Genomic DNA, 15,636 nt, shown 5'->3' with positions numbered 1-15,636 from the left:
GTCCATGAAGAAATGCTTTGTTCCTATTCTTGCCTTCCCAAAGCAAGTATACCTATGAGAAGTGGTTGAAATGTTACTGGCAAATATCACATCTCTTGAACTGTTCTAAGAAACAGGTGGTAATGGATATTACCTTAAGGCAGTAAGAAGTGAGGTTGGTTCGTGACACAGACATGCTGGAACACAGCGATGCCAGTGGACAGACATGGAGGACTGCCAACTCCCAAACCCCGCAACAGAATTCTCTTTCTTCCTTGTGAAGCACCAAGGCCGCTTCCCTGCACAGACCAGTGATCTAGAAACAAACAGTGTTTGCCCAAGAAATCCAATGACACACGCTGCTCTAATTCCTACCTTACTGTCTTAACTACTAAGAGCGTGGAAAATGTAGATCACCCAGTAACTCACTGAGCAAAAACAAAAAGGGAAATATGTCATTCTGTCTGGAGCTGAGACAGATGAGCAAAGATGAAAGGAATGTTTTTGTATCGAGTGAGTTACAAAGGCACAAGTAGAAGCAAAATGCAGCTCCAGTCAACCATCCCTGAAAAATTAATCAGTAACAAGACATTTCAAAGGATTCCTGGTTGCTAAAATAATTAATTGAAAACAAATACAACCACAAGGATGGGTATCACCACACTACCTGAACTTTTTCCTTCTCATGGCAATTCTCTTTTCCTTAAATGTTTTTAGTTAATAAGGTCTTTCTGTCTTTCCATTCTCCTACCATGGCCAAGTGTTTTCTTATATAATCTGGCATGAAAGAATTATAAAATTAAAATAGCTCTTCACTTTTCCTAAAGCACATCTTAGCTTTATATTTGGGGGATGGTAATTCGGATGCCAATACATTCCAATGTTCTTTAAAATACACAATTAAAAGTGTAGGTATAGAGTATTATTAAGAATAAAAGCTAAAATTACTTCTAAGCTTACACCTATGTAATTCTCCAGAATTTTTAAAAGGAAAGCATTAGATGTTCGCAGATAGAAAATCCAAACATGGGCTGGGAATATGGCCTAGTAGCAAGAGTGCTTGCCTCATATATATGAAACCCTAGGTTCGATTCCTCAGCACCACATATATAGAAAAGGCCAGAGGTGGCGCTGTGGCTCAAGTGGCAGAGTGCTAGCCTTGAGCAAAAAGAAGCCAGGGACAGTGCTCAGGCCCTGAGTCCAAGCCCCAGGACTGGCCAAAAAAAAAAAAGAAAGAAAGAAAGAAAAAGAAAAATCCAAACATTACAGAAATACAATAAGAAGTAAAGTCAGCCATTACAATTCCCTGGTGATAAACCCTACACGTCAATTATTTTGAGATGTCTACCAGATAAATAATTTATTGGGATTTAAAAAAAATCAGTATATATTCATGTAACACATAGACATACACAGATGTGTAAAAAACATTTTACTCAAAAGGAATGATACTACACTATTTGGTTCCTTGTTGTTTGTGTAATCTTAGATTTTTTTTTTCTATCAGGGAACACATATCTAATTTATTCTCTTTCTGAATGGTTGGTAATTTATATAACTATTCCAATATTAAGTAAGTATGTCATTTTTATTTTGTTTGTTAAGACATCACAAGTAATACTGCAAAAAATACCTTTTAGTAAATATTGTTGCAAACTTTGAGGAAAAAGTTCTACCAGGTTGAGTGTATCCCTTGAAAACCAATATTGAATACCTCAGTTAGCAGCCAATTTGCTACTGTATACATTTTAAGTTAGAGTGTATAAATATGATGAGTGAAAATAGACAATATTGGTAGAATGCTTTTAGTTTTTGTAACTAAACTCCTTGAGGATCGCATACTGCTACTATAAACATATTGGTCAAAACTTAAGAAACCTAGAAAAAACTTAAATAATGGATGGAAAAGTGTCAGATCTTTTTAAAATGAAAAAAGTCAGAGCACATTCATCAGTTTAGAAACTGGCCCCATTTGGGGCTCACAGGAGCATCACTGGGAGGCAAAGAGAATCATTCAAGCATACATAGTCAGGCTTTCTGTCTCAAATCCTAGTCAGGTACCCATTTTCCACGGAAGGCTGACAAATCATTATTTCCTTCCACCTATATAGGCTTGACACACTCCATATATGTTTAAATAGCTCTGTAATGCATTTTCCTTTTGAGATTTGGAACAGCTTAGAGCAAGGGGAAGAAGAGTTTTATGCAGAAACAAACATATTTTAAAGCATAAAATATTCAGTCCAATTATTTTAGGAAATAGAATCAACATAAGTAAGATAAATTATCATTAAAAATGTACAGAGACTGTGTGCAGAGCGTTTCTTGCCACTTGTTCCTATATACCTCTCAACTCAAGTAAGTTGCTGAGCTTCAGTCTCGCCTCAGAGCAGCATGAGTGAGAATGGGGCAGATGTGCACTCAACCTTAATGGCAACTGCAGAACCCTCCAGTGTTGGCCTTACATTAATTGCAGACATTGGTTGGCATTCCAAGCAAAGAAGGTGAAGATCAATGCCTTTGGATCTTATCCCATCAAATCTCTGGCCCACCTATTAGTCCCAGCAGATTTTATCAACTCTCAGTCTTTCCCCAAACCACTGAAGGTGGCTTGACACTAGAGCCTGATAGGAAGAAAAATTAAAAAAGAAAATATACCTAAGTGTCACTGGCTCATGCCCATACTCCTAACTATTCTGAAGGATGAGCTCTGAGTTTTGTAGCTCAATGCCAGCCCAGTCAGGAAAGTCCATGCAACTCTTCTTATCTCCAATTAATCATCAAAAGGCCCAAAGTGAAGCTGTGTCTCAACTGGTAGAGTACAAGCCCTGAGGAAAAACAAACAAAAAACAAACAAACCAAAAGAAAAAAGTCAGGGACAGTGCCCAAACCCTGAGTTCAAGTCCAGGACTGGCACTACAGAAAAAAGAAAATATTCCTGGCATGGAAGTGCACACCTATAATTCTAGAAAGAAAACATGAAGAGGATCACAGTTCAAGGCCAACCCTAGTGCAAAAAGTTAACAAGACTACATTGTCACTTTAACCCTGGCATAGTAGAATATGCCTATGATCTGAGCTACTTGGGCGGTCATAGACTATAAACTAAAGGATGTTGGTCTAAGGCTGACATGAGGCAAAAACATAAGACTACCTGAAAAATGGCTAAAGCAAAAGCAATCTGGCTATGTGGCTCAAGTAACAAAAACCCTGCCTAGAAATCACAGTACTGAAACAGAAAGTGGGAGAACAGGAAGGGAGAAAGAGACAAGGGAGGGGAAAGGAGAAGGAAGGAAGGAAGGAAGGGAGGGAGGGAGGGAGGGAGGGAGGGAGGGAGGGAGGGAGGGAAGGAGGGAGGGAGGGAGGGAGGAAGGGGGGGAGGGGATAGAGAGATTGTCAAAGAAAAAGATGAGGGGAAGGGAAATAAAGGTAAGAAAAGGGAAAGGGATTGAAGGAAAGACAAGAGGGAAGAGGAGAGGGGGGTATGGGAGGGGAAGGAGAGAAATGTATATCTTGTTTCATAGGCATTGAATACAGAATAATGCAGGAGCTATCACCCAGTGTCCCATCATTGTATTCTAGTAATACTGAGTAGGAAACCCTTACAACTCTAACCAACATTAAGTATCCATTACATTAACCTAAAAGTCAGTATTAATTTTAAAACAAGTTCAACTATCAGTTATAAAGTAGCACTTTTATACTTATTTTAGAACTTGACAACTGATAAACACATCACTCATAGACTCTCTACCAGAAATCCCATGAGAGGATATGTTTTAAAACAATATTTTTGTCTTAGAAGCATAGGATCATAACAAGAAATCATTTTAATGTAATACTTTAAGATTCTTACTATAATATAAGAAACGCATACACCAGTAGATTTATGGGGTACAAGATGGTCAATGCATAAAAGCAATACAAAGGGTAGTAGATGTTTCCATCTTCACCTTCCCAGACATAGTCAAACCCCAAAGGACAAATACTACATGTCCTCTCTCTTCTGTGAAATCTAAAAATTTGATATCAATGTAGAATAGTCATTTGATGCTTTTGTAACTAAAGCTAAATTGCTTACTTATAATCTGTTAGAAGATATTTAAATTTAAAAAATAGAACATCATCTAAACTGAAAACTTTTGTTTTACATGTCTTGTTCAACAGATTCACCAACATCAATTTTCATGAAGTCTCTTTGGAGGAGAATGTCCCTTCAGTAGTGACCAATTTTGAAGATATTGGTCCAAAATTTGTCTTTTCCCTTAAGGTTGGTGAGCTTGTGATCAGGGAAAGTCAGGAGGAAAGGGAGTGAGAAAAAAACATTAGCCTGGAAAGAGACAACAGAAATAAAATGACATTGAAATACCATTGGTTTGTACATTTAAGCTTGCATTAATTAGCATGTAGAAGGCTTACTATAACACAGCAGGCTGGGCTCCATCCTGAGTTCCTGACTCAGTAGGTCTGGGGTGGGCCTAAACATGTTCATTTCTATCAGATTCTCGGGTAATGATACTGACATTGATGCTGGGGGCCAGGTGCCATGCTTTGAGAAGTCCCAGGATAGAAAACAGATAAGTAAACAACACGGATTTATGCCTACTGATGTGCCCTGGGGAAGTTATAACTGAACCATTTTCAAGGCAGATGTTTAAGATTAACCAACAAGGAATTACTACACTGATAACTCTGTGGATAAATTTTATTGGAATAGAATCATTATGCAAATTAGTTCTTTGAGACCAATGGGGTCTGCACATTCATTAGAAAATGAATATGAAAAATGTTTTGTCAAACGTATTAGAATATGACTAGGTAATTGCAAGCAAGCCATTATTAGTCTAAACAGGATAAGCAGTTGTACAGAGAGGAATTTTATTGTGAAAGAGTAACTGTTTTACAATATAATTATGTGATGGAACTTTGAAAAGTCAAAAATTAATTTACTCACCAGCCTGGTTAACTCAGCACATTTAATTTTTGTACATTGCATAGATGCTACCCCCTTACTTTTATTGTTTAAAAAATTATAAAATAATCTTGACTTGTGACCCACAAAGCTGTAATTTATAAAATGTGATAGTAGCATTTCTTTGCTAGGACATCTAATCAAGTCACAGTAAAATAAAAAAATAACATCCTAACGTCTGTAGAGGGTAATAAGGATCAGCCATTGTATCAGATGCTACATTCACACATGGATAATTCCATTTAATTCCCTGACAGGGTAGTACTCATATTATTTCTAAGAATGTTATTTGAAGATTTTTAACAACCCATAGTCCATCAACATTGGCCAGTTAGAACCAAAACTCACCAGTGTTAGCACATGGTATACTAGAACATATCTACCAGATTTTCGATTATTTTTAACAGATGAGCACTGAAGCAAGGTCAGGGTCATCTGTTGGTCAGTTGCTGTTGTAACCACTTTATAACGGCCCCTCATCAGCATGGGCGTAATTGCTGAATTTCCTTGCGCTTTGTGCATCAGGCATGATTGTAGGATGCTTTCTTCCCTGTGTAGGTCACAACTGGAAATGTTCCAGTGAGCATGACATCTGTAGTCATCCATATCCCTCAGTACACCAAGGAAAAGAACCCACTCATGTACCTGACGGCAGTGGACACGGACAAAGTAAGGATCACACAATTGCCCATTGAAGTGCTTACTTTCAGGATGGAAATAACCTGTGAGTTGGGACCAATTGTGTCTGGCATATTATAGTTGACATACTTGAGGAGGAATAGGTAACACCTATGTGTCATGGGTCCCAATTGACTACCATTTAATTTCAGGTGAGAAGTAGAATAACTTTCTAAGGAAACAAATATCTGATTCTTGGAATTTATATGTGGCAGAGATAATTCCAACACTCCTGTTTTGCTAGGAGGGGATCTGACATTGTCAAGGCTGTGATGGAGAAAAGTCCAAGTAGGCCTACACAGCTTCAGTTAGTAGCTGATCTTCAAGCCAGCAGCCTGGACTTCCACCTGCTTAAACTCAACTCTAGCTATTCATTTTCATCACCCCAGGAGCTTTTGAAACAATAGTTATGTCCAGGCAATGAAATCACTGGTGTTTATCCTGAAAGCTCACTAGATGGTTCTGCCATGCTGTTTGGACCAAGAAGTACCACTCTGGCAAAGCAGGTTGACATTGGCTCACTTTTTTTTTTTTTTTTTTTTTTTTTTTTTTTTTTGGCCAGTCCTGGGCCTTGGACTCAGGGCCTGAGCACTGTCCCTGGCTTCTTCCCGCTCAAGGCTAGCACTCTGCCACTTGAGCCACAGCGCCGCTTCTGGCCGTTTTCTGTATATGTGGTGCTGGGGAATCGAACCTAGGGCCTCGTGTATCTGAGGCAGGCACTCTTGCCACTAGGCTATATCCCCAGCCCCAACATTGGCTCACTTTTAATGGTCCATCTAGCTAATCCAAATGGTTCCTGTAGTGTGCATACTACAGGAAATCAAATTCCTGAAGTGTTCTACAGCTATTAAGCTGAACTAAATCACTCCCAGTGTATTTTTGTTAAAAATGTGGTTTTTAAAATCACATATGGGATGTGTCACAGTCCATTTTGCACTACTACAATAAAACACCTGGAATTGGGTAGCCAAAAAGAGAAAGAAAGAAAGAAAACAAAAACCCATGGTTTACTTAACTCACTATTTTGGAGGTTCAGGAGCATAATGCCAGCACCATCATGATTTCAGCCCTGATGAGGGCACCATTGTAGATAGTTGGAGACTAAGGGAGGGAAGGCACATTTTCAAACTGCAAAGTAGAAAGAGGAACTGGATTTCCACAATCCCCTCTTAAGCCATATTCCCTCAATTAACCTATAGATCTCCCAGTCAGTCCTAACTCTTAAAGGTCCCATTCTCTTTCAACACTGCCACTCAGAAGACCAGGCCTCCACTATGTAAAACTATAGTGAAAAATGACACCTAATCCACACCAGACGAAAGCTGGTGAGGTTCATCTATTCACAACAGCAGTTTACCCCAGGCAAAGCACAAGCTGAGTCAATAAGCCCAATTAAAAGACTAATTGTCCAGTGCAACTGTAAGATTTCCAAGCACATCAACAAGATCTGGTAAACCATTTTTCCCCCACATCTAACATTGCTGTTCTCTGCTGTAGGCTGGTGATATCACTTGCAAAGCAGAAATAAACCCATTGAAAATAGGACAAGACTCCTCTTCTGTGTCTTTCAAGAGTGAAAACTTTCGGCGCATGAAAGAATTGGTAAGAACAGGTTAACAATGACACTCCCTTCGGACAATCCCTGTGTTTCACCTGAAATTCAGAACTTCTTTCCTCCAGCCAGCATTCTTATCCTGTCACACAGCATTCTCATAATTTTGATGAACACTAGCAGTTAGGATTTAGAGAATATGTTCTCAAATGTATGTTTTTGAAATAATTACTTATTCCATTGCTAGCAGAATTCATGTCTGCCATTCATGGTGTCAAAAGGATAGATGACACTTCTACAATGTGTTCTTTAGAAACATTGCTCAGAGTCATGAGGGATCTGGGCTTATGCTTTAGAGATAAAACTCCTTAAATTCCCTAATGTATAACCACTGATGTCTTTTCTTAGCTGCTAAATATGCTACCCAATTCTGAGTCCTACTATCCTATTACATTCTGCTGAACTATCCCTCTTCTTTGGGAAGGCATGGTGTTTGGCCCATGCTAATTAGGCATTTAGTAAACTCTAAACTACAAATCCCAAACAAACCACAGGTCTCTCCTATATTGAAATCTTGTTTGTTTTCACTGCAGTTATTTTGTTTTGTGAAGAATAGGGGAAATGGAAAAACAGGAGAATAAAATTGTGTTTCTTTCTATGTGCATCAAAGTGTGTGTGTGTGTGTGTGTGTGTGTGTGTGTGTGTATGCATGTGTATGTATAGGCTGCCTTATAAATGGACCATGTCTTCCTAGTGTGTGTGTGTGTGTGTGTGTGCGCCAGTACTATGACTGGAACTCAAGGACTGGACATTGTCCCTTAGTATTTCAAGCTGGTATTCTACCACTTGGACCACATCTTCACTTCTGGCTTTTTTCTGGTTAATTGGAGATAAGACTCTCACTAACTTTCCTACTAGGGCTAGCTTTGAACCAATCCTCAGATCTCAGCCTGCTGAGGAAGTAAGGATTACAGGCATGTGCCCCACCACTGCCCAGCTTTAGTTTCCCTAACTTTTTGCCACAGATGGCCTCAAACACTCATATAGTCATTTAAAATCCATCATGCAGCTGGGATTAAAGCTGTACACCATCATATCTGACTACTTATTCTATACATTGCTATTTTATTTTACGTTCAGGATTAATAGTTCAATAGCCAGGTTGCTATCCTGTATTCTCGACTATTCTGATTATCTCCTGAGGTGATCTATACAGAAAGAAATGTCTGAGGGAAAGGGTATAATATTACACTTTGAAATACAGTATCTAAATCCCTTGAAGAAGTGTTATAAGGATGAATAGCTTATGGCTTTTCATATTTCTTTCGATCCTTCTAAGTGCTGAGTTTGATCTATCTTTGTAAAATTCTAGCATTTATGTTTTCACACCTATCCTAACACAACTGTATTTTTTTACTATTGACTCCAACCTGAAAGAGCTGTGAAACTGTTGCCTGTAGTAACATCACATGCTGGCTGAAAGACCTTCACACGAAAGGCGAGTACTTCATCAATGTGACTACCAGAATTTGGAATAGGACTTTTGCTGCTGTGAGTATTCACTGTATCCATTGGGTTCTTCAATAGGAGAGGATGTATGGCTTCATTGTCCTGTTCTTAATGTTGATAAAATAGAATTCTAGTACCTACCTAGGAGCCAGTAGCTCACACGTGTAATCCTAGCTACTCAGCAGCCTGAAATCTGAGGATTGAGGTTTGAAGCCAGCCCAGGCAGACAAGTCCATAAGATTCTTATTTCCAATTAACCAGCAAAAACAAAAGCCAAAAGTAGAGCTGTGGCTCATGTGGTAGAGTGCCAGCCTTGAGCAGAAAAACCTAAGGGACAATGCCTAGGCCCTGAGTTCAAGGCCCAGTACCAACACACACACACACACACACACACACACACACACACACACACACACACTAGTACCCATGCCAGAGCAATTTCCTCCTGGAAAATAGTGCTTATCAAGGATCACTTCCCCTGAGTCTACCTCTGAATCATACAAGGAATTTATGGTCTGCTTTGAAGACTCCACACAGATACAGACCAAGCTGAAAGATCTACAGGAAAGGTATCAAGGTTGCCTTGGATACAGCTAGCATCATTTCGGTCTTCTTCCACAACCCCCACATCCAGATCAACAAGCACAGGTCTCTGTGTCTCTCCTGGAGTTCTCAGCTTGGCCTGAGACCTTCCAAGGAGCCCAGCATAAGGCTACTTTTCCTGTAGTACAAAAGTTAACCACTCAGCTCTCCTCTTTATCCTCCCTCCAGTAAGAGAGCACAGGAAGAACATAACTATGAGGTCATTCCAATTCCCATGAAAAGTTTAAAGAAAGTACCCAAAATAATGTCAGTGTTTTCCTCTATATGATAGTTTGAGTAGCCAGAATCTCCCTCTGGCATGAAAACAGTAAATATAGTCTGACCTTCGAACTGGCTGGCTACCCATTCCTTTTGCCAACACTGGCTCAGACTGAGGTGGCAAAATATAAATTAGTCTGAAACCTTCTGGGAACACATCTGGCTTTCAGAGGATTCTTTTTACAATAAATGAATCCATTCCCAAGGTGCTTATAGCCAGTGTCTCCCTCGTCTTCTCACAAGGTAACCACCATTCTTTATTAGGTCATTTTGTCTAAGATTTGAGAGTTGAGCTTCCTTCTTAGACTCTTTCTGGAGTCAAAATACAAACAATATTCTAGAATGAAGACATAATATCAAAATGAAGTAGCAAAAGGTTATGGGAAAATACAACATTAGAGGAGTGGAAAAATGAAGAATTCAGTTGCTTTTTCACTTATTTATATTTGTTTTCTTTCTAGTTGCATTTGCTTCAAAGCATCCAGGATATTTCTGTGAATTATAAAATGTAATGTTTGCTCATAGCTGTACCACCTTCCTGGTCACTGTATTTTGGTACTAAAATTTTACCAGTTGGTCCTTGGCTCTTTGGATTTCAGGAGCAATGTTTTCATAACAAAGTTTGCCAACTGGGAAGGAACACAGACTTTTGCACGTCAAATACAATTGTACCAGCTCTGTAAAAAGCATTTGGGTTTCCTAGAATTTGCTTAATGCTAAATCATTTTTACCAGAAGATTTTTGAAAGTATCTTGTCAATAATATTCAGCAGCAGGAGTTTCATTCCTCAGAAGAAACTACTGAGGTGTTTTACTTAATCTTTTTTTCAACATGGTTGTCATGGTTAAACCGAGAAGGCCCCCTTGAAGACACTGTTGTCACATCCTACACATCTTCCTCCTTCAGGAAAGATCACCTGGTCCTCACAGGGGTTCAACAGCAAAGTGAATATTTCTTGGACCACCAGGAGATGCAGTCTTGAATAGAGATCTTGTTTCCTCTCTGGGCCACTAATGTGATGCTTTCTGGTGTTGCCCTTTGACTGATGCTGGGCAAGTCAACTTTGCACTTCAAGTAATTTCATTACAAAGTGATTGCTCAGGATTCGAAACAGAGAGCAGCCTTAGTCACCATTTATTAAAAAGAACTTTGCTGGATGCTAGGTCTTCAAGATGCGTACAATACATCTTCCTCTCCTAGTAGGACGTTGTGTGCTTGTAAGAAAGGCCTGATTTAGATGTGTAGCTATGTCAGTGTTTAAGACAAATCCTTTCATCCATGGCCTACCAAGATTCTAACATTATCATTCATTTTGCTACTTAAAAAAGTAAAATTTAAATCATTATCAATATACTCTGTCTTGCCCCCCCCCCCAATATATATGTTTCAGTGACCAGTGGTCAGGGTTAACTTATGAAGCAGTCTTTCATCTTGAGAAAATTAAGAATCACCAGAGACTGAGCCAGTGGAAAAGAAATAAATTGCTCACTTTTTGGAAATATATTCTCCCTTCCTGGCTCTTAAAAATAGCAAATTACTTCATGGAGTCTATTGGATCTTATACCCTAGAAAACAGAAAAACTGAGCCTTAGTAGCCAGTGCTTGTGAAAACAGCTCTAAAATCTGTATTTCACCACAGTGATCCACCACTGACAACAATGGAATACACACATCAATCATGTTTCCATTGAAAAGCTGATTTTTTTTCTATAATTGCATTGTAGAATGCATGTAAACTCATTTCATAATGGGAGATTGCTATTGGCATTAGCATAAACAGATTGTCCTTCCTCCATGTCTATGCCACATTATGTGATAGAAGCAAGCAGATGAAGAAATATGAAAATATTCTTGATATGACATGCCCAAAGGCCAAGGTATCTTCTGCCGACATGCACTGTCAAGTTCAAATGTACTTTTATTCCCTCTTTAAAAAAGTGAGTCTACATTGATGGTAAAAAATATTAATGGGTATCATTATGACATATTCATATATGTATATAATGTGTGCCCAGATGGAAATTTTATTTTACATGTTTGTGTTCCATCCATTTCATTATGTGACATGGAAAGGTAAGTATATAGATATGCAATTTTTTCCTCAGGTCATTAAACTTTTTGAAATCTTTCCAACTAAAAACCTTCACTTTTTAAGCCCTGATTTTTCAACCACTTTCAAGTTTGAGTCACCCAAAGACATGTTTTCACTGGCAGTGATTGGAGGTCACACCCAGGGACTGGGTTAACTGGCTATGATGAGCTTCAGTCCCCCTGAATGTTTTAAACCACGTCCAGCAGTGACCAGTGAGCAGCCCCCACATATACTCCATGTTAAGCACACGAGGATTCCTGTATCTTCAGGATTGCATTCGCTCTTGTCACATTCCACCAGGAAATAAGTATATCATAAACATGCTGTGCAGGGGTCCCTGAACCCCGGGTGCGCTCCCAACCAGCGGGAGAGGCAAGGAAGCGCACCCTGCTGAGTGTGAACCCAGAATAGGTAACGAGCCTCGAGTCGCCGGCACCCAGCCCAACCCAACCTTTCACCAGCAGTTGAACAATCAGACGACTCGGGAGAGGTTCAAGACTGCTCTCAGTTTTAGTGGAGTGGACCCGATCTTAAGTATGGGCAATGGCAGCAGGAAGAGGAGGGTGTAACATACCTAGCCAGGGGCGATGACTGGCGGTCCGAGCTGTCAGTCAAGGGCGGAAGGCCATGGGACCTCCCTAAGGGGCGGCCTAAGTACTAGCAGGACCGCCCCCAGGTTACTGCCGGCAGCCATCTTGCTGCACATGGTCTTAAGGCTGGGAGGCATGGCCAGCTAGAGCCGCCTTTCCAGTTCCGACCCGGAAGGCAGGCGGGGCTAACCGGGATCCCTCTTCTGGGAGGCAGTGCAAGCAAGCACGCCCCCAGAGACTGAGGCAGGCGGGGCTCTTCAGGGCCTCACTCCCCAAGCACAACAGGCACAACACCTCCGGGGTGTGGACCAGTCGGTGTGCCTCACAATGCTGTAGTTTCTGCAATGGCTACTATTAAGATAAACTATGCGCTCTTTTTTTCTATTCTCCAGTCAACGTTCCAGGCAATACAGCTGACTGCAGCTGCAGAAATAGACACCTACAATCCCCAGCTATATGTGATTGAAGATAACACCGTCACAGTGAGTACAGCCACTCCCTCCCCAGGATGGGTGTTCTATTTCCCAGCACATAGGATATGTCTTCTCCTAACCTACATAAATGAGGAAGTATCCTTATGAAACTCTGAGCATCGAATGCTATTGTGTTGGACATGGGCCAGGGTGTTGGCTTCTCAGAAAGAAGCTCAGTGATACACTCTCTCTTCTCCAGCCTCTCACCCTCTCAGGCTGGCAAAGTTGGCTGTCCTAGAAGTGGTGAGAGCCAAATAAAAGCACAGCAAAATGGATTCTGTCTCCTTTGGGGTGCCATGGTGACCCTTCTCCATGCCTAAGCTACCACCATCAGCTCTCCCTTTCTCCTCTGCCTGCCCAAGTCTATCTGCCCCACAGGTTGCAAATTAACTAATGCTTATTCAAATAGGAGTATTTTTCAGAAGAAGTGCAGAAACATGCCTAATAAATAAGGCATAAAAGTTTCCCTCCCCTCCCCTTTTTTTCCAAGTAGTACTTCTTATAACCAGACACTAACAATGTATGACGTGTCCATGCATGGCCCTACATTATAAAGAACTATAAATGTCCCCCTTGATAATAAATGGTTCTTCAGAGGACTGTACTTTTACAGAAAACAAAAGCTCCCTGTTCTGAGAGCTGGCATGGACAACTTTCCTTTGCACTGAAACTCTGGTTAGCACATGCCATTTTTAGATAGAGCAGGATTTCCATGCCCAGCTAATCTGCTGGCAGAACCCCCAACATTTTCCTCTCAATGCTTTTGTTAAGAGCTGGAAGCAAGTTCATGACTCTGTCCCAGAGGCCAGCTGGACAGTTGGCCTCCAGCCACTATTCTAGCTTACAGACTGGGTTGAAAAGCCAATTGCTCAATGAACTTTGGGCCTCTCTCAATGCTGAAAGTAAAGCTCACAGAACTGTGGTCCCATTCTTATTCCAGGGAAAATGATCCCAAACAATAGAAGACCCTTCCCTGTCTCTAGTTTAGGACCTCAATGAAAGTCCACACCCTGTCTTCAAGGGCAGGGCATGGAACAATCAGAAACGGAGCCAAAGGAAATGTAAGACTTCAGATTCAGACTGCTCTAACTTGAAACTACTATTGATTTTTAAGCTTGCTTTAGAAAAATGCAGAGTTCAAACAACATGTAAAACTGCTAAAGTCTTTTTTTTTTTCTTTTTTTGGCCAATCCTGGGGCTTGGACTCAGGGCCTGAGCACTGTCCCTGGCTTTTTCTTGCTCAAGGCTAGCACTCTGCCACTTGAGCCACAGCACCACTTCTGGCCATTTTCTGTATATGTGGTGCTGGGGAATCGAACCCAGGGCCTCATGTATACAAGGCAAGCACTCTTGCCACTAGGCCATATCCCCAGCCCTGCTAAAGTCATTTTAAAGCAATCTTAAACATATTAATTAAAAGATTAAAGTAATAATTTTCATGAACCTATTAGATTTTTCTTTTCTTGGTTTTCTCTAAATAGTGTTAACAAATAAGACATCAACTTTTCCTCATGTCTCTGGAAATATGCTTTTAATACAAACAATAGTTTGGATAACTTTTTGAATAATGTTTAGAATCCAAACAACAGATTGACACATCCCTATAGAAAAAAATGATATTTTCTTTTGAGGGATTCATTGACTCCCTGCCCCATTTGAATATCTATTGCACAAAATTTAGTACTATGGGTCCAGGGAGAGTCCTAGATTCTGGATTAGGAAGCTCTTGAGTACAGAAAAATAGCTATATGTCTGCCGCTAAGCAGTGAATTGTAGCAATTTATAGTAACTTTATTCATAGACATATGAAAAACCTTATTTTAGCTCTTGATGATTCAAATGAGGAGAAATAACCATGAACTTCAACTTCCTGTTTTTTCCAAATAAAGTTGTATGACAAAAAGCAAAGCCCTTGCCCCTGAAATTTAACATTAATTCAAGTAAATGAATTAGGTATTGTTCTTTTCTTTTATGCTAAAACATAGCACTTTGGGAAGTTTTTGCAAAATAAATCATTGAAAATATTTTCCCAATTTAAAAAGAGAAGAGGAGAAGGGGAAAGAGAAGAGAGAAGGAAGAGGAAGGGAATGAAGGAAGGAAAGGAAAATGAAAGAGGAAAAAGAAGAAGGACAGGAAGGGAAGAACAAAGAAAGGAAGAAGGAGGAAGGAGGTAGAGGAGAAAGAAAAGAATAAAGAGGAGATGGTGGCAGAGATGTAGTACACAGACCTGCAACAATCAGCCAAAAGTAAACACAGAGCCTTGATTATCTTCAAGGACAATTTCACCACTGTCAAGGTCAACCTGATCCCTGAGATAATTGTCTCAACTTTTCCAACAATTGATACCAATTTGAAAAGAATTTAAAACAAATCCAGAGCAAACTTGTTGCTCTTGTTGAATCACAAGGGAGTTGAGTTACATTGTTTTTTAACTTCTTTCCTCATGACCGCTTTCTTTGAATGGCAAAAATGTCTATGAGAAACTGAAGTTTCTGCATAGTAATTCAAACTGCTGATGCAGTAAGATGTGACATGGGCATAAAATACCAATGCCAAATAGTAGGAGATAAAAAAAAATGTGTATTTCTAACTTGGATTTTACAAGATTTTCTCTGCAAATTGTGCCACACAATGCTTGAGGATCAGAGCCATGAGTGGAATATGTGGCCTTTCTAGTTTGGGACCTGCATTTATAGGCTTAAAGACTTACATTAGATCAATATACTTCTTTCTGTGCTCAGATGAGATCAAATCAATTGTGAATATCTGTTTACAGATTCCCCTTATGATCATGAAACCTGGTGAGAAAGCCGAAATACCAACGGGAGTCATAGTAGGGAGTATAATTGCTGGAATCCTTCTACTGTCCGCCCTGGTGGCAGTTTTGTGGAAGGTAAGAAACGTTTCTTATTTTAAAATAAAAGGATCAT

General features: G+C 39.9%; 1 protein-coding gene across 1 annotated transcript in view; it reads left to right on the top strand.

Moving 5' to 3' along the window:
- Positions 1 to 15,636, top strand: part of Itga2 (integrin subunit alpha 2) — a 92,116-nt gene that overhangs the window by 75,496 nt on the left and 984 nt on the right. The window contains exons 24-29 of the mRNA XM_048368171.1: positions 4,147 to 4,249; positions 5,510 to 5,620; positions 7,127 to 7,231; positions 8,619 to 8,732; positions 12,626 to 12,715; positions 15,483 to 15,599. Coding sequence (XP_048224128.1) covers positions 4,147 to 4,249; positions 5,510 to 5,620; positions 7,127 to 7,231; positions 8,619 to 8,732; positions 12,626 to 12,715; positions 15,483 to 15,599 — 640 coding nt within the window. The remainder of the gene's footprint in view (positions 1 to 4,146; positions 4,250 to 5,509; positions 5,621 to 7,126; positions 7,232 to 8,618; positions 8,733 to 12,625; positions 12,716 to 15,482; positions 15,600 to 15,636) is intronic.

Source organism: Perognathus longimembris, chromosome 19 (assembly GCF_023159225.1).
Source record: "Perognathus longimembris pacificus isolate PPM17 chromosome 19, ASM2315922v1, whole genome shotgun sequence".
Taxonomy (NCBI): Eukaryota; Metazoa; Chordata; class Mammalia; order Rodentia; family Heteromyidae; genus Perognathus; species Perognathus longimembris.
Note: the sequence above shows the minus strand (reverse complement) of the source record. Positions and strands in the feature narration are given on the sequence as shown.